Source organism: Penicillium lagena (assembly GCF_028827675.1).
Source record: "Penicillium lagena strain IBT 129212 chromosome Unknown utg000002l_segment0_segment0, whole genome shotgun sequence".
Classification (NCBI taxonomy): domain Eukaryota; kingdom Fungi; phylum Ascomycota; class Eurotiomycetes; order Eurotiales; family Aspergillaceae; genus Penicillium; species Penicillium lagena.
This window is the reverse complement of record NW_026623223.1, coordinates 2,065,385-2,092,269: the sequence shown is the minus strand read 5'-3', so window position 1 is coordinate 2,092,269 and position 26,885 is coordinate 2,065,385. Positions and strand designations below refer to the sequence as shown.

At 52.0% G+C, this 26,885-nt stretch overlaps 14 protein-coding genes across 14 annotated transcripts; 6 read left to right on the top strand and 8 right to left on the bottom strand.

Moving 5' to 3' along the window:
* Window positions 1-555: 555 nt before the first annotated feature.
* On the bottom strand, window positions 556-2,392 carry N7510_003606 (putative Na/H antiporter; the record flags this gene model as incomplete). Its single annotated transcript, XM_056975532.1, has 2 exons — window positions 556-1,359; window positions 1,544-2,392. 2 exons carry the CDS (start codon window positions 2,390-2,392, stop codon window positions 556-558), a joined length of 1,653 nt encoding a protein of 550 aa, XP_056835488.1.
* Window positions 2,393-2,743: 351 nt separating this feature from the next.
* On the bottom strand, window positions 2,744-4,088 carry N7510_003605 (RNA-DNA hybrid ribonuclease; the record flags this gene model as incomplete). Its single annotated transcript, XM_056975531.1, has 3 exons — window positions 2,744-3,381; window positions 3,525-3,721; window positions 3,877-4,088. 3 exons carry the CDS (start codon window positions 4,086-4,088, stop codon window positions 2,744-2,746), a joined length of 1,047 nt encoding a protein of 348 aa, XP_056835487.1.
* Window positions 4,089-6,458: 2,370 nt separating this feature from the next.
* Window positions 6,459-7,400, bottom strand: N7510_003604 (uncharacterized protein; the record flags this gene model as incomplete). The annotated part of the gene is made up of 1 exon (XM_056975530.1): window positions 6,459-7,400. One exon carries the CDS (start codon window positions 7,398-7,400, stop codon window positions 6,459-6,461), a length of 942 nt encoding a protein of 313 aa, XP_056835486.1.
* A 386-nt stretch (window positions 7,401-7,786) lies between these two features.
* N7510_003603 (F-box protein) lies at window positions 7,787-9,790 on the bottom strand (the record flags this gene model as incomplete). The annotated part of the gene is made up of 1 exon (XM_056975529.1): window positions 7,787-9,790. One exon carries the CDS (start codon window positions 9,788-9,790, stop codon window positions 7,787-7,789), a length of 2,004 nt encoding a protein of 667 aa, XP_056835485.1.
* A 166-nt stretch (window positions 9,791-9,956) lies between these two features.
* N7510_003602 (class I SAM-dependent methyltransferase) lies at window positions 9,957-10,934 on the bottom strand (the record flags this gene model as incomplete). Its single annotated transcript, XM_056975528.1, has 1 exon — window positions 9,957-10,934. The coding sequence occupies one exon, from the start codon at window positions 10,932-10,934 to the stop codon at window positions 9,957-9,959; it is 978 nt and encodes a 325-aa protein (XP_056835484.1).
* A 307-nt stretch (window positions 10,935-11,241) lies between these two features.
* On the bottom strand, window positions 11,242-12,932 carry N7510_003601 (FMN-dependent alpha-hydroxy acid dehydrogenase; the record flags this gene model as incomplete). The annotated part of the gene is made up of 5 exons (XM_056975527.1): window positions 11,242-11,328; window positions 11,381-11,454; window positions 11,508-12,726; window positions 12,781-12,839; window positions 12,890-12,932. The coding sequence occupies 5 exons, from the start codon at window positions 12,930-12,932 to the stop codon at window positions 11,242-11,244; spliced, it is 1,482 nt and encodes a 493-aa protein (XP_056835483.1).
* Window positions 12,933-13,434: 502 nt separating this feature from the next.
* Window positions 13,435-13,893, top strand: N7510_003600 (uncharacterized protein; the record flags this gene model as incomplete). The annotated part of the gene is made up of 2 exons (XM_056975526.1): window positions 13,435-13,443; window positions 13,492-13,893. 2 exons carry the CDS (start codon window positions 13,435-13,437, stop codon window positions 13,891-13,893), a joined length of 411 nt encoding a protein of 136 aa, XP_056835482.1.
* Window positions 13,894-13,954: 61 nt separating this feature from the next.
* On the top strand, window positions 13,955-14,433 carry N7510_003599 (uncharacterized protein; the record flags this gene model as incomplete). Its single annotated transcript, XM_056975525.1, has 2 exons — window positions 13,955-14,000; window positions 14,192-14,433. 2 exons carry the CDS (start codon window positions 13,955-13,957, stop codon window positions 14,431-14,433), a joined length of 288 nt encoding a protein of 95 aa, XP_056835481.1.
* Window positions 14,434-15,058: 625 nt separating this feature from the next.
* N7510_003598 (6-phosphofructo-2-kinase PFK26) lies at window positions 15,059-17,390 on the top strand (the record flags this gene model as incomplete). Its single annotated transcript, XM_056975524.1, has 2 exons — window positions 15,059-15,342; window positions 15,569-17,390. The coding sequence occupies 2 exons, from the start codon at window positions 15,059-15,061 to the stop codon at window positions 17,388-17,390; spliced, it is 2,106 nt and encodes a 701-aa protein (XP_056835480.1).
* Window positions 17,391-17,794: 404 nt separating this feature from the next.
* N7510_003597 (DsbA family oxidoreductase) lies at window positions 17,795-18,604 on the bottom strand (the record flags this gene model as incomplete). The annotated part of the gene is made up of 2 exons (XM_056975523.1): window positions 17,795-18,442; window positions 18,560-18,604. The coding sequence occupies 2 exons, from the start codon at window positions 18,602-18,604 to the stop codon at window positions 17,795-17,797; spliced, it is 693 nt and encodes a 230-aa protein (XP_056835479.1).
* Window positions 18,605-19,075: 471 nt separating this feature from the next.
* On the bottom strand, window positions 19,076-21,496 carry N7510_003596 (SPX domain protein; the record flags this gene model as incomplete). Its single annotated transcript, XM_056975522.1, has 2 exons — window positions 19,076-19,219; window positions 19,271-21,496. 2 exons carry the CDS (start codon window positions 21,494-21,496, stop codon window positions 19,076-19,078), a joined length of 2,370 nt encoding a protein of 789 aa, XP_056835478.1.
* A 678-nt stretch (window positions 21,497-22,174) lies between these two features.
* On the top strand, window positions 22,175-23,821 carry N7510_003595 (NUDIX hydrolase; the record flags this gene model as incomplete). The annotated part of the gene is made up of 5 exons (XM_056975521.1): window positions 22,175-22,203; window positions 22,348-22,390; window positions 22,451-22,929; window positions 22,980-22,993; window positions 23,061-23,821. The coding sequence occupies 5 exons, from the start codon at window positions 22,175-22,177 to the stop codon at window positions 23,819-23,821; spliced, it is 1,326 nt and encodes a 441-aa protein (XP_056835477.1).
* A 116-nt stretch (window positions 23,822-23,937) lies between these two features.
* Window positions 23,938-24,384, top strand: N7510_003594 (uncharacterized protein; the record flags this gene model as incomplete). The annotated part of the gene is made up of 4 exons (XM_056975520.1): window positions 23,938-24,033; window positions 24,090-24,121; window positions 24,207-24,288; window positions 24,358-24,384. The coding sequence occupies 4 exons, from the start codon at window positions 23,938-23,940 to the stop codon at window positions 24,382-24,384; spliced, it is 237 nt and encodes a 78-aa protein (XP_056835476.1).
* Window positions 24,385-24,767: 383 nt separating this feature from the next.
* Window positions 24,768-26,280, top strand: N7510_003593 (uncharacterized protein; the record flags this gene model as incomplete). The annotated part of the gene is made up of 4 exons (XM_056975519.1): window positions 24,768-24,925; window positions 25,012-25,039; window positions 25,101-25,614; window positions 25,667-26,280. 4 exons carry the CDS (start codon window positions 24,768-24,770, stop codon window positions 26,278-26,280), a joined length of 1,314 nt encoding a protein of 437 aa, XP_056835475.1.
* Between the last annotated feature and the right edge of the window lie 605 nt (window positions 26,281-26,885).

Genomic DNA, 26,885 nt, shown 5'->3' with positions numbered 1-26,885 from the left:
CCATAGTCAAGGTGCTTTTGTGCTTTCCCCGTTATTTCTTTTTGTCCTCTTTGCCCGCGTTGGGAGAAATCTCTACGGATATCCGGCTTTGGGGTTTGATCTGACTAGGACAATTGCATTGATGGGCTGGATCTAGCTGGCGCAGTTTGATTTCGGGGTTGAGTTCGGTTACGATGAATGTGTTCTTTGCTTTTTCACTATCCTGTCTATTCTTCTATGACCATAGGCTCGTCCCTTTCGATGCTCATTTTGAATACCTAGCACATAGCCTCCCTGATTCCGTCTCTGTTCTGCTTGTCGGGTTGACGAGAATAGTGCATTCGTCCAAGTCTATGTACTCCCCGCTCGGTTTACACATTAGACGGGAGTAGATCTTGGAATGCATTTGTTCAGACCTGAGCTAGGTATACACATATATGCAGTTATAAATCCATGAACTCTTTCCTCCTCTCATCGACGTAAACGTAACGTCTTCTCGCATCCATAACTCTTCCCCCTCTAAATCACAAATAAACTCTCTCACATCACATATCCAACTCTCAACTCAACAGTCCCTCAAGGGTCAGGCGGTGATCTCGCTGGCTGCCCATTGTGCACGCCGCCCTCAGGTTCCCGAATAACCAAATGAACAGGCCTTTCCGGTTCATCCTCCTGACCGACACCAACCTGAAGCTGGCTCGATGGCGAATGAGTGCGAATAACCGAGCGACCGACCCGGAAAATAGGCGGCCGTGGAGGCTCTTCCCGCTCGCTATCGTACTTACGACTCCGACGGCTCGGCTCTGCACCGTCAGGCCGCGGAGTCGCCGTGCTGTGCGTGTGTTGGAAGTTATCGATGGGTACTGCCTCCGGCTCATCTATGCTGGTGCTGATCGCACTGGATATTGTCCTTGGGAGATGGTATCCGGCTTTTCCAAGCGGGACTGAGAGGCCATGAACAACAATGCTGCAAATGACCAGAAACCAGACGACTACCTTCACAGTCTCGGAGAGCTTCTCTGCGTCTTCTCGGATGTGTCCGTCAACCGTGATCTCCATCAGGAACTCTCGGCAGATAGACAGATAGAAGATGGCTCCAACGCCGATAGGACCAAAGAATCCCACAAATGCGGCTTGCCGTAAATGCTCGATCTGATGGATGTATTTGTGCATGGCGAAAATGATGGGGAGTCGGCGCACAAGGAGGATCAGAATCCCGAGGAAGATGAGCCGGTAAATTGGGATGATGTCATTTTTCAAGAAGGAAGCCCACGGGCACACTGCGCCGAACCACATGAAGACCGCTAGGTTGAGCAGCATGTCGATGGTCGGTTGCAACGAGTCGTCCATTGTCTCCAGGCGAAACCAGTCACTGTCTTCCTGTCAGTTTCAGGTTCGCGCCATGTGCCATAAGTAGACAACTTACTCCTGGGTAAACACATTTCCAGCGACGAAGCATGCTAGAAGGTCATCTGTCCCAATCAGACCGCAGGTTCCCACGATGAATAACTGTAATCAAAATCAGCAACGGCCTCATCTACCCCAACCGCGGTGCGAAACTCACTGCGAGAGCGAGAGCGAAGACCAGGAAGCTTTCCCGATCAACATATCGTTTCTCCTCCGCCCAGTGGAGAAGCTTCCTCGAAAGCCATCCCACAACAACGCCATAAGCGACACTGAGAAGAATAGTATAGACCCAAGTCTCATAAACCCACAGCCCAATCGCCTTCCCAGCACCCCCGCTATATCCTTCCCCTCCCATTCCGATATACTTCAGCAAGTAAATCCCAAAGAACAGGAACGGATATCCCAGTCCATCATTAGCCCCGGACTCGGCGATGATGATCCTCTGCAGCGGACGCGGGACATGCTTATCGGCGAACTTGCCCTTGACAATCGAATTGGACAGCACGGGATCTGTGGGTGTCACGCATGCACCCACTATCAGGGCATGCAGAAATTGGAGATTCGGAACCATGGCGTAAATGATCAGGCTGCTGCTAATCCACATAGCTGCCATACCCGGCCCCAGAAGTAAGGACAGGCTCTTCCATTCTATCTGGAGATAACGCTTGGGAAGTTGCACACCCGCAAGGACTAGCTGTACGCCCAGGACTAGACGGGCGAAGTGCAGGGTGATGGCCTCGAGGTTCTTCTCTGAGTGAAGAGCGTAGTCTTCTGGTCGGATAAGATTGGCTGCATGTGGGGAGAAGGCTACGCCTGCAAGCAGGGAGATCACTTTTACCTCAGTTAGGACGGACGGCATAAAAATAAGCACAGGGGAAAAAAACATACGAGCTTCGGAGAGGTAGAAGCGCTCCTTGCATAAGTAGGAGACTAGCCCAAAGAGGGAGATGAAGCCTCCTAGTGTCGCGCAGACAATATTGAAGTTGATGAGTGAGAGAGTCGGCATGACTCTCTGGGTCTCTGCTCGATAGTGAAAAACAAGGTCAACAGTGAATGTTATCGAATCATCGTTTGGCGGATCGGGATGGCGCGGGGCAGGGCGATCATGGGTGAAGTTGGAGATGTGCCTGGCAGATGAACGCGTTTGATCGCCAGTTCCAGGCTGGGTTAGTCGGAGAATCAATCCCGAATCGTACTGAGCAACGGGTTTGTGAGGTGAGGAAAGGAAAAAGTTCGAGGTGGGAGAGATCCCTTAAACCGGCTAGTCCCGACCGAAGCCGAGATCCAAGATCCGGACTACCTGATAAGTACCTTGCGGTCGTCGAATGGTCATTAATTGCCAATTACATATCCAACACTAAAAGTCCTCCTCTAACACCTCGGCCGGGATATCATGGCTAGCGTCTCGCGCCTCCACCTTGGCAAACACGCCCTCTTGGGCTCCTTGAACGGCCAGCTGATCGGCTGCCTCGTTGCCTGGGTGCTTGTTATGGCCTTTGACCCATTCAAACAGCGTCTTGACCTTCAGTTCGGTGCGCTCCTCGATCTTGACCAGGATTGACTCGACCAGGTCCTTGTTTTCTACCGGCTTACGATCCTTGGTCATCCAATTGTTGCGGCGCCAGTTGATGAACCACACAGTCACGCAGTCAATTGCATACCGGCTGTCCGTGATGATGGTGACATCGCGATGGCGGGGTGCAATATCAATCGCCCGCAGAATCGCCGTCAACTCCGCACGCTGGTTCGTCTGGCGACTGCCCTTCAATGGCTCCGAAACGTTTCTGCTAGGATGATTGATGTGAGTCGGAAGAAAAAGATGGAGCATCTCAGGAAAAGTAAGACAAACCTTGAGTCTCCGGGCCCAAAATATACGCCCACCCCTGCCGACGCCAGTGGAGTCCCATTTCGCAACGAGCTCCCGTCTGTGTATATCCGTAACATGCTTGGGATCCCTGCGGATTGTGTCTTTGTAACCGCCTTCTGAGACGCCGTCTTGTAAACCACTTTGCCCGTCGCTGGATCCAATAACACATTGGGATCGAACCCGTCCTCCGCACCCTGTGGCAAAGGGCCGTCGCCGGCTGGATATTCGACACCGTCCGCATCTTTCGGATTCCCATTTATCATGCCCGCACCTCCAGGAAGTTTCGAAGGTTCGCCAAATCCAACAGGGGCATGCCGTTGAGCTTGTCCTTCCTTCACGAACTCCTCTGCCTCTTCCCGAGTGGGAAACTTCCGATACCGTGGCCGTGTAAACCCGCGAATCTGCTCTTGTGCTGTTGCCCAATCCGTGTACACCCCTGGCACTCGACCTCGTTGTATCCCGTAGAACCTGGGTGGTCCGCCATTCGAGCTAGCCCCGGTAGCGGAAGGTAGGCTGTCACCCTTGATAAATGCGGTGGCTTCTTCGTGTGTAGGAAATGCTTTGACTGCAGGAGATTCTTGGTGTGAGTGTTCGGACCAACTTGGCTTTGGGAATGAAGGCACTCACAAATTGCGCCCTTGTACCCCGTGATCTGAGCCAGGCAGTCTTGCCATCCAAAGTAAATGCCTGGATTGAACCCCGCCTTGACTGCATAGTATTTGCTAGGGGCGCTGCGTTTGCGTTTGGTGCCGGCGGTGGGCGTGGGAGGCTGTTTTGGAGGGGGTGAGGCTTTTGGTGCAGTAGCCGGGCTGGGTGAGGGAGTGGGTTCGTTCATGGCGAAATGGACGTCGCGAGTGACGGTCGACAAAGGTTTGTGGGCGCCGAGGGGAAAGGGGGAGCTTGGTATGGGGAGCCGCTGTGACGTCTGCGCGTCGTCGCGGTGCAGGAAACCGGGTCGCGATCGACAACTCAGAAGGGAACACCAAGGTCCCGACTGCGGGACCGAGTACCAAATACGGCGAATCGTGCTGGGCGAAGAGAGAGGAAATGGGGTGAAAGTGCGATCGAAGGTCGCATGGGAGAAGAGAGAAAGGGAAGGAGGCAGAAGAAGGAAAGAGGGGAAGGAAGGGAGGATGTGAGGGGCACAGTGAAGGTGGTCAAAATGCGAAAACATATGATTTTTTTGAGAGGGTAGAAATATATTTCCTGAGGTATCTCTATCTTGCTCGGTCTATACTAAGTACATGGAACGTATAATAATCCTTATCTTCAGCATATTACCTGCATAGAAGGTATCTACATATAATGCAGAAATCACGTCGGCCGACGGATCCTAAAACGCATGACTCCATTCAGTCTCGCAGTTTACAGGTGCACTGATTTTCCCCCATCGATATGCATGCTCCTTATGAGAGCTTACTGTGTCATCTTTCTTTGAATTGTCTTCCTCGTATATCGAGACTGTACAGTGTCGGCATCTCAGCACTTCGGACTATTATAAATAGAATATATTTCTTGTATAGATGGTAGGCACGTAAGTTGGAAATGGTATACAATTCTGCCACAGTGATCAATCTTCCATATGTGGGTAATCTTAGATTCTTCTATGAACTGAGAAGGCTAGGATGTATAAGGGACGGTCCTATTAAGCCAAAATGGCCGTGATAATATTAGAACCCGCTCTTTGGTATTCAGGTGTGGCTGAAGAGCTATACGTACACAGGCTAATTCTCTAGCAACTAGATTAAGGAGGACCAAAAGATCGCTCGAGAGGCGTTGTTGGGTATCTTTGTAAGTGTAAGAAGGGAAATCTGTTTTCGAATTTAACTGTATTCCTCGTTTTGTATCAGAAATTTAATGGGCCTCGCATTGTTCATCGATTTTTCTTCAAAAGTGTTAAAGTCGATCTCCATGGCAACTGCCCTACTGAATATCGTCTCTCCGTCTTTCGGACAAATGGTGGACCTTTAAGATCATAGGCGTTGGATGACCCGGAAGGCGGCCTGCAGTCGGGAGCTATATCCGGGTATAATATCAATGTAACTCACACACAAGCTCTCTTTCTCTCCATAGGCGCCTGATCCCAACGAACACTACCAAAATTCTAACTCTACTACTGTACATTTCGACTCGTGTTCACACTAGCCAGGTGGAGATCTAATCGAGATGTCGACCTCCCGTTACAATATTGGAATATTTTCCTTTGACGGCTTTCTTCAACTTGCTATATTACTTCTCACATCCAATCATCAATGCTCAATAACCTTACATATTCTTGTGTCTGTGCTCTCCAGGTAACCCTATAAAGTTTGTCAACTGAATTTATAGCTCTACTCTGCCCGCTCTAAAATGTTCCTTTCTCTTTTCCCCTTACACTTCCGCCCCGAGGTAATCAAGAATATAGACCCATAGGTGCCGCATGAACGATCAATGGGCATGCTCCAGCGGCTCCCTGAGGACTGAGCGGAGGAGAAAGCATAAAGAGATTGATCGACAATGGGTTTATGTGACAAGGGGAAGCTCGGGGTTCCGGAATTTTGGGGTGAGTGTTTTGTTGTTCCTTGTGTACACTCTTGATTTATCTCTTCGGTTACCTGAAGCTAAAGTTATTGTTTTCCTGTGATGCATTCAGGTAGTTGTTCACTACTTGAATTCTAACAGGCAAGGCCAGACTTTAATCTCGAAATATATATTTGCTTCCAATCCTTCCGATTGCTATCATTTGTACATATGCATATTCCAAAATTATAGTTATTAATGAAGCATATGAGCATGTCAGTCACACATTTCTTCTCCTTAACTTCATCTTGCTTCCCGTTCTACCGTTGTTGCATCCTACTTGTCACAAGGAAGCCATTATTCCAAAAACAATTCCCTTCTTCAACAACGGCCGGATGGTGTAGTTGGTTATCACGTATCGTTAACACCGATAAGGTCCTGGGATCGAGCCCCAGTCTGGTCAGTTCTTTTTTGCCCATCGTGAATGGTTGCGGGTAAAAATTTTTTTCCCCGGTGCCACAGTGGGACGGAGATGGGCGGGATTAGGGTTGTAGCTAGTTTGCCGGAACATAACCATGATTGGCCGATTGATATCCACCTGGAACAGTACTCGCATATATTCTTTGTGGCATCTTCACTTATTTTGAATAAAAACCACATTGATCATGGGTCTGCAAATGAATTATGCAGAATAAAATGCACATAGCTATTGAGAAACCTCGGGCTCATACAGTGCTCCAACACGGAAGAACTCCTGACAGCCCACATAGATACCCACTAGCGTCGAATCGCTCGGGGGTTTGTATACACGGTCACCCGCTAAGAGTCGTTGATTGCTTTCCCCAGACGACCCGTCTTTACACCACACATCTCGCCTGTCATATCCGACGGTATAATTGATGGAGAGCCTAAGCTTCTTGTACTGAGGCTGCTCGTTTCGTTCAACTTCGAATTCGAGTTCCACAATGTCACGCTTTTTGGTCGCAACCGAAAAGCCAACAACCCGAGCGTCTCGTGGAAAACGAATTGTTTGACGGGCATTGGTATCGAAATCGCCTAGACTCGCTTTTGCAGCCGACGTGTAGACGAAAACAAGTCCGATAATCGCCCGGTCTCGGAAGAAGGCTTCGGCTGTGGCTATGGTGTCTCTACAACCGTCGTCATTCTGCGTCGCGAAGTAAAGTTTCCGTACCTGGTCAAAAGGGGGAGGGTGTTCTGGGACCAGTATCTGAGCTCTCCGGCATTCGCTCGTAGAAGCAGAAATGACTGCTCGGACGCAATCACAAGATGCATTCATTATCCATGAGATACCTGTTAGTCTCTCGTCACGGTCACTTTGGTACTGGTGCTGCAGCTTTTGGGGCGGAAGGGAGCGAAATTCTGGAGAACGAAATGTCACACTGCGAGAATGAGTCGTCTCAATGTGGATGGCTGCGACTTGGCTAACCACCAACCCGCGTTCAGTAGAGTGACCCGTTGGAGTGAGCCAGATAGTTAACGATTGAACTGCCTCATCTAGCGAGAATTCAAAGCCATCATCAATTTCATCCATCCATTGTCCTACTGTGCTAGGACTTGGATGATTGTAATACTCAAACTTCAAACCGGATAAGCGATTCGAAGTTCTAGATCGACCTTTGATGCCCATAGATGCTTGGATTTTCCGGATATTTTTTAGTGATGCATAGGTCTGATAGTTGCCGGGGTTCGAACTGTCTATGAAATGAGTGAATTGATCATCGTATTGTAGCTGATATTCGGGTATCTGATGGCATTCACGATCCAGAATATCCGGTGGCGGTGGCATAGGCTGTTCATCACATTGTTGGGACTGAATGCCGACTCGTGCAAAGCCGGTCTGGTTTGTCTGTACCTATTCAGCTGCCGTTAGGGTCTGCACAAGGTATTGCTACTTAGGTACATACTTGTTCAAGAGCAACCAATCCCGTGATGATATTACCGGGCGGCGAAATTGGTATTCGACTAATCGCTGCATTGAGTCGAAAGCGAAGAGGAGCGAAAGTGGTACTGCGTCTATAGTTTGTTGAGATCTAGGTCAAACTTAGTAACCCATACGGATACTTGGGGATTCTGTAGAAAGACCTGTAAGCCACCTAGGCCGATTGAGTCACATCGATTGTCTTCTAGAATCCCGACTCGATTGATACGTTCCCCCTTTGAGCCATCAAGAAAAAAAGAGAGCCCACAACCATCTTTAGAGCCGAAAAGCATAGGCCTTCTGTCAGAGTAGGATATCTCTATTCCAGTGATTGGATAGGGGCCGGATGCCATGTAGAACGTAAACATCGTCAAGGACCTAAGAAATAGGCCTCTTGGGCCACCAAAGTCAATATTGGTCAGCGGTTCAAAGGCCCGCGAGCTCTTGTATGGCAGAAGAGGGCTGATTCTTAAACCATCGTGCCCTGGAAGATGCGAGGTCCACAAATAGGACTGTACACAAAGCGAATCCATTGCGTCTTGAGAGTGTAGCTTCGGAGAAGTTCCGGAGCGGGGGGTCAATGTCAATTCGCCGAGGCCGAGTGAAACAATCTTGTATCGATCCAAGCCTGCAAGCAGGCGACATTGCTCCAACTTATTCGGAATGTCTATGGTGCCATAAGCAATTCCCGGACCGCTGCTACTGCCAATCCAGCCTGACGAATCCGAATTTGTGAATGCGAACTTGATTCCCGTCAATCCTTCTGAGCAAAATGCCACACAAAGAGATTTTACGGTGGACGGTATATCTATCCACACCTCAGAAGCTGGAATGCGATATCCAACGAGACGATCAACGTCATTGTGCTCCCCCGACGGAAAGAGATTTATTCCCGATATAAAGCCCCGTGCGCCGATTTTGACGATTGAGATACCTATTCGTTGTCGATGCTCCTGACACGGGGCCATAAGTGATTGTGCCCTGTGGTAAAGCACACGACATCCTTCTTTCAAGAGACTATTCGCGGTAGTAGAGGCTAGCTGACCAGAAAACGAGCCAGCTATCTCTATGAACTGAGGCGGATTTTCAGTCGTCTCTTCATCAATTAGCTGGAAATAGCTGCCTTGACTTTGCGTCGGGTGAAAGGCCGATCCGTATGGACCTTTGCACAAAGTAGCCTCTAGTTCCACAAGAGCAGCAATGGGTTCTAATAGCTGTCGTATTCTTTTTCGATTGACCAATTCTGTGTAGCCGGCTCTTAGAAAAGCCCTAGTCCCAAAGAAAAGCCCAAACCAGTTTTGTGTATCTGAGAGATTCGGGAACAGAAAGTCAAACTCCTGACCAAGGAGAAACCTGCTCCGCCAGTACGACAGTGGGAGACTTTCGACAGCTGCAAGTTGAGCTAGATCTCGACATACGAGTCTCATATTCAGGATCTCGTCAAAGGATAAATATGACAGTATCTCAAATTTCAGCTCAGGAGAGAGTTCATTGAAGACATCTCTTTCCAGCTTTTCGCGTCTTTCTTCTGTCGGATCCCCAGAGTATAGAACATAGGGTTTAAAGCGACCAAAGTCCTCCAAGTGGTGCGGGATTTCATAAGGGTCGGCATAGAATTGCGACATCCGGTTCACTGCGGGCCGCCCGAACGGTTCGTGTGTTTGCGCAGCACCCTCATAGTCGTGGCCAAATTGGAAAGTGGAAGCATAGAGGCAAGGCGTGCAATAGAGCTGATAGAAGACTGACTTTGCAATGACCGCCTTGTCCTGGAAGTGGCGGAGCCTAAGGAGAAGCAATGACCAGCACGAGTCGTGTAAGCCGAAGCACCAACGGTCAGATGACTGGCAAAGCTTCCACTCTTCTAGCGGCTCATTCCCCACATCGAAATAGGATCTGTCACTGTCAAGCGGTGCGTAGAGTTTGTTCCGGTAACGTACTAATCCTACCCCGGTTGTGGTGATAGGATCGCCGACAGCGGCATTGGTTGAGTAGATGCCTCGTACTTGTGCGTACCAAGGGCGAACGCGAGTGTCGTCAGTGTAGGTATTAGACAGTAGAATGACTCCACAGAGAGGGCAGTAAACGTTAGGAGAAGACATCAAGTCAATATGGTGATTAGGGTAGGACTTGTTTCGGATTTCGATTGGGACCGATAAAAATGCGGGGCAACAAGGCTTAACAGAAGTGATAATTTCTGATCAAAGACATAATAACTAAGTAGCTATATGAAACTGAACTATTAACATAAAGAATGACCCTTAGTATTTACGCCTTCTTCTTGACCATGATCAAAACTCCACAAATACTCCCCTTCAATGTCGCCTTCTCTGGAGGAACACCGGCCTCCTGCAACAATTTGGCAATCTGATTTACCATCAGCTTGACTATATCTTGATCCGTGCCCACCTTATCTGGATTAGCCTGCTGCCACCGGTGTATAGGACTGCCAGTCACGAGCATCTTCTCGATCAAATCAAGTGACAACTCTCGCTGCCCATGAATAAACAGCTCTCCGCCCTGCACTTCCGCATCGTCGTTATTCGGTGTGCCCCATTCCTTGCGGAAGAAGGTGCTCTGCTCGAATTCTGACACTGGCGGATCGCATTCCCAGGGTAAGGGGAACATCTCTGTGTACAGGGACCGGTTGATGCGATTGCCATTCTCGATATACGGCTTCAGCTCGCGCTCGCGCAGCTCCGCCATCGCCGCGTTGATTTTTTCGGCATTCGGCACGGACGGGTGCGCCTCCATGGCGCTGGTGGTCCAAAATGCAACCGTGCCGCCGGGCCGGAGGATCTCGGCGGCGCGTGGCCAGAATTTCGCGATGTCGAACCAGTGCGCCGCTGTTGCGGCCACGATCAGATCGGCTGTGCCGTCGGGAATGAGATTCTGGCCCGCGGCTAGGTCCTCAGCGGCCGAGCATTCGAATTGGATGGGCTCGCCTGAGGAAGATGTACCGCCGTTCTGACGAGCAGTGCAAATCATGCCTTCGGATGGATCGAGTCCAAAGGCATGAGTGAAGTGTGCTGCCAAGGGCCGAGTCGCCGTTCCGGGTCCGCAGCCAACGTCGATGAGGGTGCCCAGTTGGCCACCGGTCGAAACATGGTGGTCTAACACGCGCTTGAACAGGTTGGGGTGGTAGCCTGGCCGCACCTGGGAGTAGGTCGCACCTTGCTCGTTCGTGTAGGCGCGGAAGGTTTTCTCCTTGGTGTGGCCGGTCGAGGCATCCTTGTTGTCCGCCATCGTGGCCCGGGGAGTAAATTGTCGTTGGATGACAGCGAAAGCGACCCGAAAAGGACACCGTGGTGATGTACGAGCGTCTCCAGTTTCACCTTTGTTTGTTCACTCCGTTAAATCCGAGCTAGCGCTTACCGCCCGCGTTGCGTTGTCGAAGAGTATGAAAGAAAGAATGAGATTCTTGGCACGCTGTATTATGAGAACATCATCGATTCCGCTATACACATAATAACAATAATAATATGTGGCATGCTATTATCATAAGAAATGCTTATACACACTCGGCACTGACTGTCTACGTTTGGCCCACCATCTACAGCCTCGCCCGGAAAACATGCCGCAAGGACTCAAGGCCTGAAGGTCCGTCGTAGATCTGTTGCTCAGTGATGCGGGTATTGATCTGTGGCAGTTAGTATATTTCTTGCTCGATGAGTTATATCTCGTGTACATACGTGCTGGGCTCCGAGTTTATCCACACTCTCTACCCCGAGCAGCCGCATAGCGGTCCTGCTTTCATCGGCCAGAACTATCGAAAAGAGTCAGTACGGTGCATCTAAAACAGCCATAGGTCCCACATACTCTGCAAAGTGCGACGCACACCATTCACTCCGCCTGCTCCGAGGCCCCAGAGAGCAGGTCGTCCAATGCCTACAGCTTTGGCACCCAGGCAGAGAGCCTTGATCACATCTGTGCCGCGCCGAATGCCTCCGTCCACGTACACTTCAAGTTTGTCGAAAACTTCCGGGCAGTATTTCCGGATTTCCAACAGAGTATGAACGGCCGGCGGGGCCGTGTCCATGGCCCGTCCGCCATGGTTGGAAAGGATGATACCCTTAACCTGGGGAGTGTGAAGAGAAGCAATGTATGCGTCCTCGTGCGTCTGCAGACCCTTCAAGACAATAGGCCGATCCGTGTGCTTGGCAAGCCATGGCAGAGTATCCTTCCACGTCAGAGACGGATCGGTGCCAGCGAACAGCTGCTGGCCGACTCCACCGGATGTTTTAGAAACATCTTCCGTGTCCTGTGTCGTCGTGGGAGTCGGTGGCGCCAATGCAAAACCGCTTCGTTCGTCGTCTTCTCGCTTTCCAGGAACGGGGGCGTCGAGCGTGAGAACAATGAACTTGATCGCCTTGAGCTTGTTGATGCGTGCCAGCATTGCCTCGCTCTTCTTGTGATCCACATTGACATAGATTTGCCAACCAAAGACTTGGTCCGGAGCCGCATCCTTGACAATTTGTTCTGGGGTCATGGATGCATTGTTTGATATTATTTGCAAGGCCCCAAAGCTGCGGCATGCCTCTGCAATGCCTGCCTCGCCTGCAGGGTGGCCCAAACGGGCCATGGCCGCGGGAGACACGTAGATGGGAAGTCCCACCTTATGCCCCAAGACTGTAGTGTCCAAATCGCATCGGGCACAGTCAACGAAAACTCGTGGTCGCAGAATGATGGATCGGTATACTTCACGGTTGAACTCCTTGCTGATCTTGTCGTCGGCAGCGGAGAAGTAATATCCCCAAGCTCGTTTGCTCACCTGCCTGGTGGCCACCTCTTCAATCTCGTCCAGATTGAGGATTTGCTCCATTGGTGGCGGTCCTTGGGCGGGTTTCTGCGTCACGGCTAGCGCTTCGTTCTTGGGCAATGTGACCGGGTCCACTGTGCCTATACACTGCTCTGGTTTGAGCTCCTCCTCCAGGATGCCGGGAGGGTGAATCGGGTCATATTCTTCGGTGGCATCTTTGCCTGCTAGCTTCAAGATAACCTTCTTGCCCCCGGGATGGCTGTCAATGAAGTCGGTCACCTAGTCTCTGGGTCAATCTCGCTCCGAGAGCTGTATGTATTGAGGACGTCGTACATCGTAGACCTTGCCATAGAGAATCACCCAGCAACTTTCGGGGGTATTATGTTTTGCGACTATGAGATTGAGTCAGAGAAAACTCATACGAGTTCTACTCCAGTCGAACCGGTGGGAACGATACCTTCTGCCGCATCGAATACTTTCGCCATTGTCTCCCACTGCGAAACGCTGAGAACAATCCGTGATCGGGACTCAGAGACAACCGATTCTCACGGCTGCTGACACGGAGGGTTGAGAAAAGAGAAGAGTGGGAAAACTCGGTCAAGACAAGGCCGAACTTTGTCGGCCTCTTGTCCGACATTTTTGGGGAACGGGGGGTGTGGGGAAGGGCGGCAACCGAAACGCCGGGTTAGGCAAGTTCGATAGCCGTGATGAGGGTCGGGTGTCATTGGTGGAGAAATCATGTCGGGGGTGTGTAGTAGTTACAGATAACAAGAACTATTCTTGATAACAAGAACGATTATTGAGAACGAAAGTATATGGACGTCGAAAGATGATGATTATTGAGCAGGTGATGGGCGAGGAATGATGAAGTATTGGTGCAACACCCGGTCGTCCACGTGAGCCCTGGCCCTTTTCCCTCCCCCAACTTCTTCCACCTCGACAACAACACAAAATCCTTCAACTCACATCAACAACTAAACCGCCGACATGTTCGAGGTATGAGATCTCCTCTCTATCGGCGTCACCGAATCTAACATCCTCCAGCGACGTGCGGCAGACCGCTATCACCTTCGAATGCACCGCGCCCGGTCGGCAGTGCTGACCTCGGATGAGATGGTCGAAGTGCGCGCCGCTCAGCGCACCTTTGAAGGCGCCTACGTCCGCACAGCCCTCTCTCAATTCTCTTTTGCCCTCGTCGTCCTCAAAATCTTCACAGCCGAGTTCTACAGCATCGGTGCCTTGTTCGCCATCTACGGCACGGGCGTCCTGATCATCGGCCTCTTTCGTCGCTCGCAAGGAAACCGGCAATTTTTCTCCGAGCTGGGGGACGATGGGATTCATCGCCATAAATTCCGGACCAGTGGCAATGCTGTGTTGGTTTTAACCGCCCTCAGTGTCGCTGCATATGTATGTTTGATTGGCCTGACGGTCAACTTGGGACATTGATCCCGATATTCGTGACACTTGCAATGAGATATACTCTTGAAGTCATTTACCCAGTCGATCAATGAGATGCTTCTGTGGCCAGAACGACCCTCACGTCCTTTGGCCACGTACGAACCAGGGAAGTTGATGCCTGCCTTCTTAGAGCAAGGAAACCTCAGAGCAAAAGATGCCCTCTCCTGCTTTACGGCAATGGCAGGGACCTTGGAAGAGGCGTTAGTATGAAGACCCGCATATGAATGCCCTGAACCACTCTAACACCGAGTGTGAAGCTTGCGACCGCTCCTCCGGCTCTTAGCAGGCGATGGAGCAACATATGAACTCAATTATTGGCCATCTCAAGTTCTAGTGCGAGGCGTGCGACAGTACTTTTGCGGTCTTCCTCTTCCGAGGGTTGTGTTGGGGCTAGCGGAAACCTGCAGCCGAGCCGAGATCAGTACAGAAGCTGCCGATCAGTACAGAAGCTGCCGAGTACACTATGGAATATCCATCGCACAAGGCGTCCCAACAATTGCTTTTCCATCCGTGAGACCCAGCACCTGAACCCAAACCAGCCCGGATCATGGCCGGATCCAAGTCACATAGTATTGGCATTGATATCTCACTCTTTGCCTAGACGGGGAGCAACCTGGAAGCTTGCTGGATATTCCCGAGATATCCTCTTTTGCTCTCTCTGTGGCTCGTTGCTCTTGGCCATCCATGCCAGGGACGCATTCTCCGCTGAAGATGGATGCAATTTGATAGGATGTACAAGATTTAGTGGTCGCAGACTGTGTATATAAGAGCCATCAAATGCAATCTCTTGTTTATTGCCTTCCATACCGTTCTCAAAAATATTTCTTTTTTCTCAACTCCAGTTAGAGGAGGGCGAGTTGGTGATTTCATCTGTGAATAGGGGTTCAAGAACTCCTACTCGCCAGTACTACTCCCTACCAAGGCTTGTTTACTTCTAAAGCCAAGTTGTTGTCGCTGTGTCGTTGAGGTGGGCGGTTGAGTCATCCACACTCCCACGACTTTTCCTCTTTTTGCTCCCACCTCTCTTTTGTCTTTGAGCAGGCAAGACGGTCCTCCTTTGTCTGAATCATCACCCCTGATTCTGTCTCTCATCCATTTCCTTCCTTTGCCTCACGCACTCGGACTCTGAATCAGAATCCCCCGCGGCTGGGGAATGGCGCAGCATTCCAACATCGCACGGTCGGCCATGACGTCGGCCACCTCTGATCCTGACCAGAGGAGTAATAAAAACCAGCGACCCTACGGTGTCAGCTCCAATGGGCCTAGCCCGGGAAACGATGGAACAAGCCTTATGCCTCCGCCCAAGACTGTTGTCGGGCGAGCGCTAGGGAATGACCTGCATTCCGATGCCCACAAAACACAGCTTGCGACCAAGGGCGGAGTCGGAGCCGCCCTGAGTGACACTCCGGTTTCTACCGCACCCCCGTCTCCACAGATGTAAGTCCCGTTGAATGATTTATTATTTGTTCCAGACCGTCGCTTTTATAGTCTCTGTCATTTCCTCCGAGCCTATCAGGGGCTGTGTGGATCGACAAGGTGCTGGGCTGGGCCTCGGGTCAAGTTCTTGTCTTGTCCGCCCGAGGTAGACCCCCAAGCCACCTTTTGACTCGGGTGACCACTTGTGCTTCAGACCCTAACTGATCTAACTGGTTGCTGTTTGCAGATCGGGCCGGACTCAGCCTGGCACTCCCAGCCGCGTGCGAGCGACCACTCTTGATATCCCCGGCCTGACCAAGTCCAAGGTCTCTCCCGATGGCCGGATTGCCCAGCGCGATGTCGGCGCGAAACTGGTCATTGTTATGGTCGGTTTGCCGGCACGAGGCAAAAGCTACATCACCAAGAAGCTGGCCCGGTACCTGAACTGGCTTCAGCATGATACCGAAATCTTCAACGTTGGGGAACGCCGCCGTGTTGCGGCCGGCAGGTCTCCCTCGCCTGCCAAGATGAACCTTGGCCTGGATAAGAGCCCCAATGCCATCCACAAGGATTTGGTCGACTCCGTGCGGCGCTTGAGCGTCAGTGTGAACTCGGAGCCCGCGCTGTCCGAGAATGAAGCGACGCTGCCGCCTCCCGTGGTTCCAGCCAAGATCCTCGTGAATGATAAAGAACCCAGTTCTATTTCTGAGCATGGAAGCATTGTTATACCGTCTACCGATGCCGGCCCAGCCAAATCCGCCCAGCCGAATGACAAGGCCGTGAGGGAATCGTCTCCGGAACCTATGGACCAGTCCGCCAGCTTTTTTGACCCGCAGAACGAACGTGCCGTCAAGCTGAGAGAGCAGGTCGCGCTGGACACTCTCGATGAACTGCTCGACTACATTCTAGAACAGGGCGGCAGTGTTGGCATCCTGGATGCGACCAACAGCACCATGGAGCGACGCAAGGCCATCGTTGATCACATTCGCGCATGCGCGGGTCCTGAACTGGGCATCCTGTTTCTAGAAAGCAGATGTGTGGATGAAGGCCTACTGGAGGCCAACATGCGCCTGAAGCTCTCCGGACCGGACTACAAGGGCCAGGATCCGTCCCAGGCGTTGGAGGATTTCAAAAAGCGGGTGGCTCTCTACGAAAACTCCTATGTTCCTCTGGGTGAATACGAGGAGCAGCACGACATGGCCTATATCCAGATGATCGACGTCGGCCGCAAGATCGTTTCTCACCAGACCCACGGCTTCCTTTCCTCACAGGTCGTTTATTACCTACTGAACTTCAATCTCTCTCCCCGCCAGATTTGGATCACACGACATGGCCAGAGTACGGACGACGAGGCGGGCCGCATTGGTGGAGATGCCGATCTTAGCGACAATGGTCGGCGGTACGGCAAGGCTTTGAATCGCTTCATTGATCATCAACGGCGCCAGTGGGAGATATACCAGCAACAGAAGAATCTATTGAAACATTTCCCTCCGCGACCTGGCGACAGCACTCCGCCCAACCCGTCCTATATCCCGCGAGACCGGCCGCGCAATTTCTGTGTGTGGTCGTCCATGATGCGGCGGTCTGTTCAGACGGTGGAGTATTTCAACGAGGAAGACTATGACGTTAAGGAGATGAGAATGCTGGATGACATTCACGCCGGGAAGATGGAGGGCATGACATACGACGAGATTCGACGTCAGTATCCAGAGGAATATGCGCATCGCAAACGGGATAAGCTCTACTACCGGTACCCCGGACCGGGTGGTGAAGGATATCTGGACATCATCAATCGGCTGCGCACGGTGATCGTCGAGATCGAGCGCACCACTGACCATGTCCTTCTCGTCAGCCATCGATCGATCTGCCGCGTGCTCCTGGCATACTTCCGTGGTCTGAAGCGGGAAGAGGTTGCCGACCTCGATGTCCCCTTGGGCATGCTCTACATGCTGGAGCCCAAGCCATATGGAGTGGAGTTCAAGGCATACCGCTACAACCCTGACAGCGACTGGTTCGACTACCTTCCCGACTACGAACTGCACCAGGTCAGCGGTCGCCCGGCCTCGTAGTTGGACCCTATGTCCCACTTGACGACATGCTTATGACCCTTGACGTTTGCTTCATTCTTTCCCTCCAGTGTTTGTGTGGATTTTATCTCTGCTCCATCTACACTTGTGTATTACCATGCTGGAACTTTTTCGCTGCTTGCTTTGTGGATGCGCGGTGCATAACGGGCGTTTTTCACTTTTATTTTTGCTTTCCCTACCTCATGATGCTCGCTGTCTTTGCATGGTTCGTTGGCGTTTGCCCAACCATGCTCTATCAACTGTGTACATTGAGCAGATCGAATGACGGTGGGCCTTGCTTGCTCCGTGACTATGCTCTTATGATCGATAATACTGGCAATGGCTATGAAATGTTTCAATCCACAACAAGTAGATTCTGAAATAAGTAGACGCTAAGAAGTGACTAACTATTCTTCCTGCTTGACTCGTTCAAACGCCTCCAAAAAGCTCTCCGGCTCGTCCGCGCCCTCAATGGTATACTTCCCCTGGATCGAGAAATACGGCACCCCACTAACAAGTTGCTGAGACGCACTCTTCGCCTCCCGATCAACCTCCGGCCCACCAACATCCTCCTTAAGCACCTTCTCCACCTCATCCCGACCCAGTCCCGCCTTCACAGCAGCATCAGCCAGCACTGCGGGATCCGTAATATTCAACTCCTCCTCGAAATAAGCCCGGAAAAGATTCTCCACGACGCGAGTCTGCAATCCGCCGGGAGCACCGGTCGTAGGCGCAGTGGGTTTCTCTTGCTGCTGTTCCTGCTGATGCGCATACCACAGCAGGCGATGCGAATCCCTCGTCGAGCCCGTCTTCCCGCCAAACTTGAACGAGATTCCATCTCCCTCACCCACAGAAGCTAGACGCTGCTGCATCATTTCCGTGCGGGCCGCACCGAATTTCAGCTTGTACGCCTCCTGCTTATCCACGCCCGGAAACCCGGGCGAGGCGGAGTTGAGATAGAATGCCCGCCAGGTGAGGCTGAATGTATCATTTGGGTAGCTGGTTTTGTGGGCTTGTATGGCGCGCGAGAGGCGTCGGTAGCCGACATAGCACCACTGCATGCCGTTAGTGATAATTCCTTTGCATGAGCTGTGATGTCATTGTGCCGGAGGTGGGGATGTATGTCCCTGGCAGACAGGGATGTTGATATACAGGGAAGGAAAGAAGCTTACAGGGCACACGGTGTCGGAGATGATTTGGACGTTGAAGTTGGTCATTTTTGATGTCTGCGATGGTGCTGAAAGGGAGATTGAGGGGTTTAGGGATGAGGGATGTACTTTTGCCGCCGTCTCGTTTGGATTAACAACGGATTTGTCAGCGCCGATCAAGCCATTGCTTAAATACGCTTGGTGATAGAATAGAGTGATGAGATGGAACAAGAGCTACAGAGAGATGAATGCGTAAAATATGTGAGCACACGTAGATATAGCCGTAATTTCATGTACATTAATGGACATGATAACTCTCTATGCCAAGGAAATCAATTCTCAATTCATTCGTGATCTAGATACACAACCTGACTGACGAACATATCTCACTGTACAATATATCACACAACTAGGACGATGCCCAGGCCTCATTGAGAGATAGATTGGAAATTTTTGTATGTCCAAGGGCCAAAGATTTTGAAATGTTAAACAATTCCCACGATCTGCTGATCACGTCAGAAGTACAAAGACAGCACAACTTTAGTGTAGGATCTGCTGCTCGGCCTGGTTGACCAGCCTTCGCAAGGCACTCGAATCGCCATCAAACAGAGTCGATGAGTTAGAGTGAACGGGACCTCCAAGCGGCGAATGATGTCCTCGCTTTTGCTCCAGCATCGACGAGTACTACCCTCAGGACTTAGCTAAACCACTTGCAACGATTCAAAACGAACTGACCTTGAAGACAAAGTTCAAAACCAAAGCCACCGCCAAGCCAATGCACACCACGATCGGTCCAAACATGTTATCCAGATCCTTGCCGCTGCGTTGGCTGATGAGCCGCGCACGCTTCACATACATGAACCAGCCCCAGGCCGCTGCGAAGAGTGCAAAGAAGGTGTACACCACCGCCAATGTTTGGGCTACCCGGTTGTGCTTGCCGGCGGCATTGTAGAGACCTAATGACAGACTCGACAGCAGGATACTGATGTGCAGCCATTTGATGAATGTTCGCTGGTTGGCAAGCCAGACCTTGGTTTCCACACGAACGGGTCCTGAGTCCTTGATCCAGGTGCCGGGGTGGCGAACGCCGGGTGGAAGAGCGACGGCTTCCCGTCCGTCATGGCGTGTACTACCAAATGATGGCAGCATCGAGGTAAAACGAGAGAGCTTTCCGGGATCTTCAGCAGGTTTCGCAAGTACTTCGGGTTCTCGAGATCGAATCTCTGGAATCGAGGGACGGGATGGCAGTGCTCTGGGCTCAGTGAGGCCCGACGGCCTCCTCACCGTCGAAGGTGATCCTCCTTCCGAGTATCGCTGGTAAGGGGATCCTACAAGCGGACGACTAGAGGGGCTTCCTGTTCCCAGGAAACTCCCAACTGCCATGTCATCTTCGGCTCTCCTGGCCAATCGTTCTTGCTCCTCATGGAATGCAGTCTCGGGATCGCGATGAATGTCATTTTCCAACTCGCCCAGCCAAAATGGAAAGCTGTTGACATGATCTTCAAACAGTTGGGCGACACCATGAACAAACTTGGAGAAGCGTGGGGCATCCTTGATCAAGTGGGAAACCATCAAGTCACTTACCCACTCGGCGTTGTGGGCTTTGCCGCGCAGTTTGATCTCGAGCAAAGCATGGGGGAAGCGAACAATTTCACCAGTCCTGATGGTACTGAACGGGTAGCTCAAGCAGGCGTCGTCCAGGTCGGCACGGTGCCAGTCGGCCGGATCGCGGCATGGACGCTCGCTGTCGAGCGAATCCTCGCGGATCAGGGCCAGGTCGGTATCCAGAGAAATGCGAATTCGATCATCACCAGGAATCTGGAACGCGGTGCGCTTGTAGTTGGCCCGGAGCATAGGCTGCAGATCATTTTCCTTGATAAACGACTGCAGCTCCTCCACATTGCTCTTCAAGTCCTCGGCCTGGGCTGATTCGCCATTTCCCATGTCCTCCATCCGATGAACCTTCTTGTCAAATCGATATTTGCCTTCCAGGAATTCCTTGACATGTTTTTCCTTCAGCTGGACCTTCACCTCCCGGCTGGCATCGTCGTCGGTGACGATCTTCTTCTCCAGGAAAATGGAAGGCTTGTCTTTTAGCTGACCAGTCCAGCGTAATCTTAAAGACCCTGCTTCGGGCGCACGATCCACCTTTTGATTGTAGAGGTCGAAATGAGGATTGTCGAAGTAAAGCGAGGTGATGGTTGGGTCTTCAGCAAAGGTGTCCAGATCTTTGGACGTCCCGGGGTTGTAGATTAGGACGGGGAGTTGACGGAGAATGTATGTCTTCACCTCCAAAATGTTGTCTTCGTGGACCCAGAATTTGTGGGACGAGTAGGAGTCTTGGCCGAAGACACGGTCTGCAAGATCCCGCTGAACGGGAGCCTGGCTCAGGGTCTCGCGCACAAAGGAGTACATTACCGACAGTCGGTGCAGAAGCGGCGAGTAGTCCTCCGAGTTGAATGGCAGTTGCGACAGACGCACTTGAAGCAAGGGCTTCACGCGGTATCGAGCCCCGCGCTTGCGGTCATGCTTCTTGGCCGCTTTGAGAAAGCCGGTGAAATTGATGCGACTGTACTTCTCTAGCTCGTTGACTTCTTTTGTGATATTGTCCAGCTCATGCAGAACTTCAGAGGCAATGGTCCTCTTCTTTTGCTCGTCGAGGCCCTCTTGTTCCGCATCGGGAGCCAACGGTCGCAGCTTGAGCTCGCAGGCGGAGGTGGCTTCCCGGAGCTGCTTCGACATCTCGGATTGAAAGGCATTGACCTTGTCCAGCTGCACATTGATCAATTCCTGTACGAACTTCTCCTCGTCCTGCTCCGTCCACTGGCTGTCCTCCGAGTCACTGGCGTCCTCTCCGGTGACATCATGCTCCCGCAAGAGCGCCTTGAGCTTGGTATAGTCGATGTACTTCCCTTTCCAGGGAGGGTACACCGCATTGCGTAGTGTTTTCCCGAATCGCATGGTTGCTCAGCAGTGAATTGCCAGCTCGTGCAGGGTCCCCGCAGCAACGTCGTACACCCCGCCAGGTGGAGGATAGAAGGAAGATGCAAAAAGGGAGTGAGCTGCAGCTATGGGGCTGTTGTAGTAGTCGAAATAGAGCTCCAGACGGTGTCTCACAAGGTCAAGGACCCGAATGACCAAGTGGAAGTGAAATGAAATCACCGGCGAGTTTCGTCCAGAGTGACAATCACGTGCTCCCGCCGCAACGTGCGCCAATGCTTGGTTCCCTGCGACAGCTGCTTGCAGCCAATCACAATGGGAGTGGAGCTACCCGGATAAACGATGATCCAACAAAGTATACGGCAGATTCATGTTTAGTTAGTAGGATCTGGACTATAAGAGATCAGCAATCCTACATGGACTGTAGCGAAATTGCTGACCACCGCCCAATCGAGAAGATCTTCTTATGTGCGGCGACCTGGTAGAGAGATATTTAATCCGCCATCTTCTCAAGAGCGTCCAGGGTATTTTGGTATTTGGAAGAAGAGGCGCCTCAGTTTACGTGGTCATAGCATGCCCGACCGTTTCCTTTCTAAGTGAACTTGGGGTGGGTATATGCATGTCACTGAAATTGTGCGGGTGTGACTTGTTGAGAAAGGCTTCAAGGGATGGGCGTCTCTCGAAGCTTTTGACCATCGCATGAGTGATAAGGAGCATACATCGCAAGTGTATGTATGCAAATCATGATTCACGAGTTCGCTCTGTAAGCAAGAGCTTAGTCTTTGAAAGCAAACCACTATGGTAGTGGGCCAAGAATCCAATAAGTAGATCAGTTGGTCTTCCGAAGTTATACAACCACCCAACCGGGCTAGTCCCTATGCAAACACGACAAACATCTACCTCGGTCCATCCGCCGTAGCTACTTCAGTCATTCATCCATTCAATCAGGAGATGTATAACGCCGATTTTGTATAGATGGACTCTATCCGCCCTGATATGGTACTGTCCCAGTCCCTCCATGGCGTGCTGAAGGACCTTCATCGCCGGCCATACCCGCATGTTCCGAATCCACCGGGTTGCAAGAAGCGCGCTTCCGTCGCCTTGATCCTCCGAGTACGACCGACCTTTGACTACTGGCCCAGCTCTCCAGCTACACCCACACAAGACCCTTCTCTGGCTGTCGACCAGCGACTGGAAAACTTCTTCTCGCAATCGTGGGTTCAGCATGGCGATCCCGAGGTTCTCTTTATAAAGCGCGCTTCACGGGTCGGGGACCGGTGGACGGGTCATGTTGCCTTGCCCGGTGGGAAACGAGACCCGGAGGATGCGGATGACCGCGCTGCGGCAATTAGAGAGGCAGTGGAGGAAATCGGGCTGGATCTGACGACGGAGGACTGCATCAGCGTGGGCAATCTGCCTGAGCGGGTGGTGACTACCAGTTGGGGTTCTGTACCGTAGGTCTGATTTAACTGCGATGTCAATATCTGTGGCTAACTTTGCCCAGACTGATGGTTCTATGTCCGTTCGTTTTCCTCACGACCCGAAGCGATTCCCCCCACGCTCCGGTTACAACCCACCGAGGTAGCTTCGACGCATTGGATCCCTCTTCGAGCCCTATTGTCTCCATCGCTGCGTACCGTGGAATATGTGGATATGTCGCAGCGGTTTATGCGACAAGGTGGGTTCTTGGCCCGCCTTGCTATCCGAGCGGTGATGGGCTGGATGCAGTTCTCTGCCATTCGACTCCTTCCCTCAGAAAGTGTGCACTGCAGCTCTATCCCGGGGTTTGTACCCGACGAGAAAACAGATGGATCGGCTATTCAACGCCTGAAAACATGGTCTTTGGGCAACCAAGCAAATTCGGGCGACACGAACCGCCCACTTCTGCTCTGGGGCTTGACCCTCGGCATCTTGGCCGATTTCTTGGATATGCTCCCGCCTCACACGGCTGTGCAGTTGTGGAAATACCCCACCTTCACAGCCCCAGATTTGCGTTTGATCGTGAGCATTTTGACATATAACCTGCGGAAACGCAATGCGCTCCAAGTGAGATTGGGCACCCGCCCCAATGAGACGGCGCTGGACAGTGAGACAGCCGCTTTGCCCGTCGCCCCAGAGTCCGATCCCAAACACGATCATAACGAGGTTGGCATCGGCGGTCTTGGGGTCGGACGATACTTTGGGCCGTCCGATCGGCCCGACGGGCCCTCGTACGCGGTGGGCATCATGCTGCGCGGGTATTACCAACGACTACGCACGGCGATCTATGTGTTCCTGGCCTGGCGCATGGCTCTTGGGTCTGTGGCAGCTGTCTCTGTCTGGCGATTTATGAAAAAGCTGCGGTGATCCGATAGATATGATTCAATAATTGTATAGCTAGAACAAGATGATTACATAACAGAACCCCTCTGTAAACAAACCCGAGTCTCTCCCTCCCGCTCCAACTTCCAACAACAGACCACATGGCAGTCACTCAGAAATTGTATCCTCGGGGCACCGTCAAGCGCATCGTCAAGGCTCACTCCAACCGCAACGTGAGCAAGAATGCAGATATCCTGGTAGGCGTCTCTCTTGTCCTGCAACTGCCGCATTACTCACTCGCGTTGTGCCCTAGATCTTTCTCGACTACATGCTGTTCATGCAAGAGTGCGTCCTCGTTCTCTTTCCCTCATTCATATTCTCGCGACTGTGGTGGCCGTCCCAGCGATCCGACCCGCTAAATAGCTTGCAGACTGATGCGCGAAGCCTCGATTCGGTCGCGAAAGACCGGGGAGAAGAACATCTCGGCCAACTCGGTGCGCAAGGTTACAGAGGTGCGTATAGTAATTGCGATCGACTCTTTGCAGGGGGATATTGGTCTAACTGGTCGTCGGTTCATACAGAAAACCCTCCGCAAGTTCCAAGGGTGATCGTGTAGTGCTTGTTGGCGATAGGGAGCTGTTGTGTTTATGTTTCATGTTTTGGTTTATGGCGTATGGTGCTGGACGTATAATGATACCCGGATAGACGAGTTATTCAAATATTCATTTACCATTGGCTATTGATTTGTGTACTTTGTAGATCTGCTTCTGTCTCGCCGTATACTTTGCGGTGCCGCCCGATCAGGAAAAGGTTCGGGCGACTTCCCGCGACTCTTTTCTTTCTTCTTCTGCTTCTGCCCTGCATCTTTCCCTCGATCTTTCCTTTCCCCTATCGGTGTCCCCCTTCCCGAGTGGCATTTGTTACTTCCTCTTGCCTCCTTTTGTACAGCCTCCCAGATTAACTTTGACGGCTGTGTCACCCACATTCCATCATGTCTCCCGCTTCTGCCATCAAGGCCAAGGCCTCCCACTCCGACAAGAACCAGCCTGCCTCGCGAGCTTCCAGCATCTCCAAAGCGGACCCCGACAGCCCTGGCAACGATGCTTCGACTGATGGCGCTGACAATAACTACCTCAAGGAGTTGCAGAAGTACGTGACCCTCGCGATCGCAAATTTGGCCACATCGTGATCCAGCCCAACCCCAACTTGAGCAAGCTAACCACCCTCGCGTACAGGGGCCTCCGCAACGCGATCAAGAAACTGGTACGTATTCTGCGATAACCAGCTAGCACAGCCTGACTGACGCGTTTCTTTCCCCCTGCAGAATGCCACCTCCAAGGTCGACGCTATCATCGCCGAAAACCCGGGCAAGTCCCTCGATGATCTCGTCGCAAACAAGATCATCAACCACGACCAGAAGGCCCAGGTGATGAAGAAGCCTGCGCTGCAAGCTACTGTGTCCCAGATCGAGGAGCAGATCGGCCACTACAAGCAGTTCGCCGCCCAGTACGAGGAGCGCCTAATTAGCCAGAAGACCGCGCTGGAGAAGGCCCACAAGGAGGAGCTGGACGCCGTTCGTGGGAACGCGATTGCTGACGCGACGGAGGCTTCGAACAGGGCCCTGCGCGAGCGTCTGCTGACCCTGAGCAAGTTCCTATGCGCTGCGGCAAACATCCGCCGCTCTGGCGACTCGGTCTCCCTTGAGAGCCGATCGTTCGAGGCTGTTCTCTTCCAGGTCTATGGTGGTTCTCAGGAGGCGGTGGATTCGATGATCAAGCTGATTGATGGTTCGGATGAGAAGTTGCTCGCCGTTGAGGGCGATGCGCTTGAGATGACCTGTCAGTTATTGACCCTCATTTGTGATTTGCTCGCTGACTCCCTTTTCTGCAGATGGGGATGTGAAAGTTGCTTCCACCAAGTATTCGCTTGAGGACGATGAAACCACTTCAATCACTGCGCAGACCACCGCCCAGGCTGCCCCAGTCTCGGACCCTACTCTGGCAAATGCAGGCCTCACCGAACTCCAGGATACCAGCATCGGTGCTAACAGAGTCGCGCGGTCTGACCAGACAGCCCCGCCCGCCCAGAGCATAGTGGTGAATTCCGCTAACCAGGTGGCGGAGACTACCTGGAATGCTAATGACCCGACCTCGATGACTTCTTCGGCCACCACTGACGGATGGGTGGAGGTGCCTCGTGACCCTGCTGAGACCGACACTGGCCTGCAGGCCACTCCCGCTACTCTCGACACTACAACTGTTGATGCTTCCGGTGCTAAAGGTCAGAACGGTGGCCGCAACCGCGGACGTGGTGGACGCAGTCGTGGCGAGGGATTCCGGGGCCGTGGACGTGGCGAAGGCCGAGGCCGTGGTGAGGGTCGTGGTCGTGGTCGAGGCGGACGTGGTCGTGGACGCGGTGGTGCTAACGGCGTCAACGACTCGAACGGCACTTCTTCTGCGGCAGAGACTCCCTCGACCAACGGGTTTGGGCCTGACGGATGGTAGTTGGAAAAGCTATGCTGTCATCACTTTGTTCCGGTGTATGGTTCACGATCGCAACGAATTTCTTTCGGAAGGGGTTAAGGATGTCTGTGGCCCTTGCCAAAAAAGTTCCCCCTGACCGTGTGTATTTGAGCGTGCATATTCCCGATTGTCCATGTCATCTATGTATTCTAATCTTTTTCTTGTGGCAATGGACGGGATCGCAGGAGTCTTTCTTTTCGTAAGAACGTAGTAGGGTCTCTAATATCAAGGCCCTGTGCACTGAAACAATCCATATGAGACTAAGTAGGGACCTATGTACAGTATATCACTAAGTACTGAATTTACCACCGTGGAGCAAGGCAGTCTACAGCCTCGCCTTGTTCTGAAGAGCCGCAAGCCGATAATTTCAAAGACAATAATGACTCAATTACCAATTTCATCCAGTTTTGCGACAACAATTGCTTGCTCCATTCGATCTCCAAATAACGCGGGGTTGTCGAAGCGGAATAATATCCGGGTCGGACGTGGACCGATGGCATCATCCACTCGGGACAGCGCGATATTTAAGCAAGCCAGGGGTCAATCAACTTCAATCTATACGCGGATTATTTACTCATCCACACAAC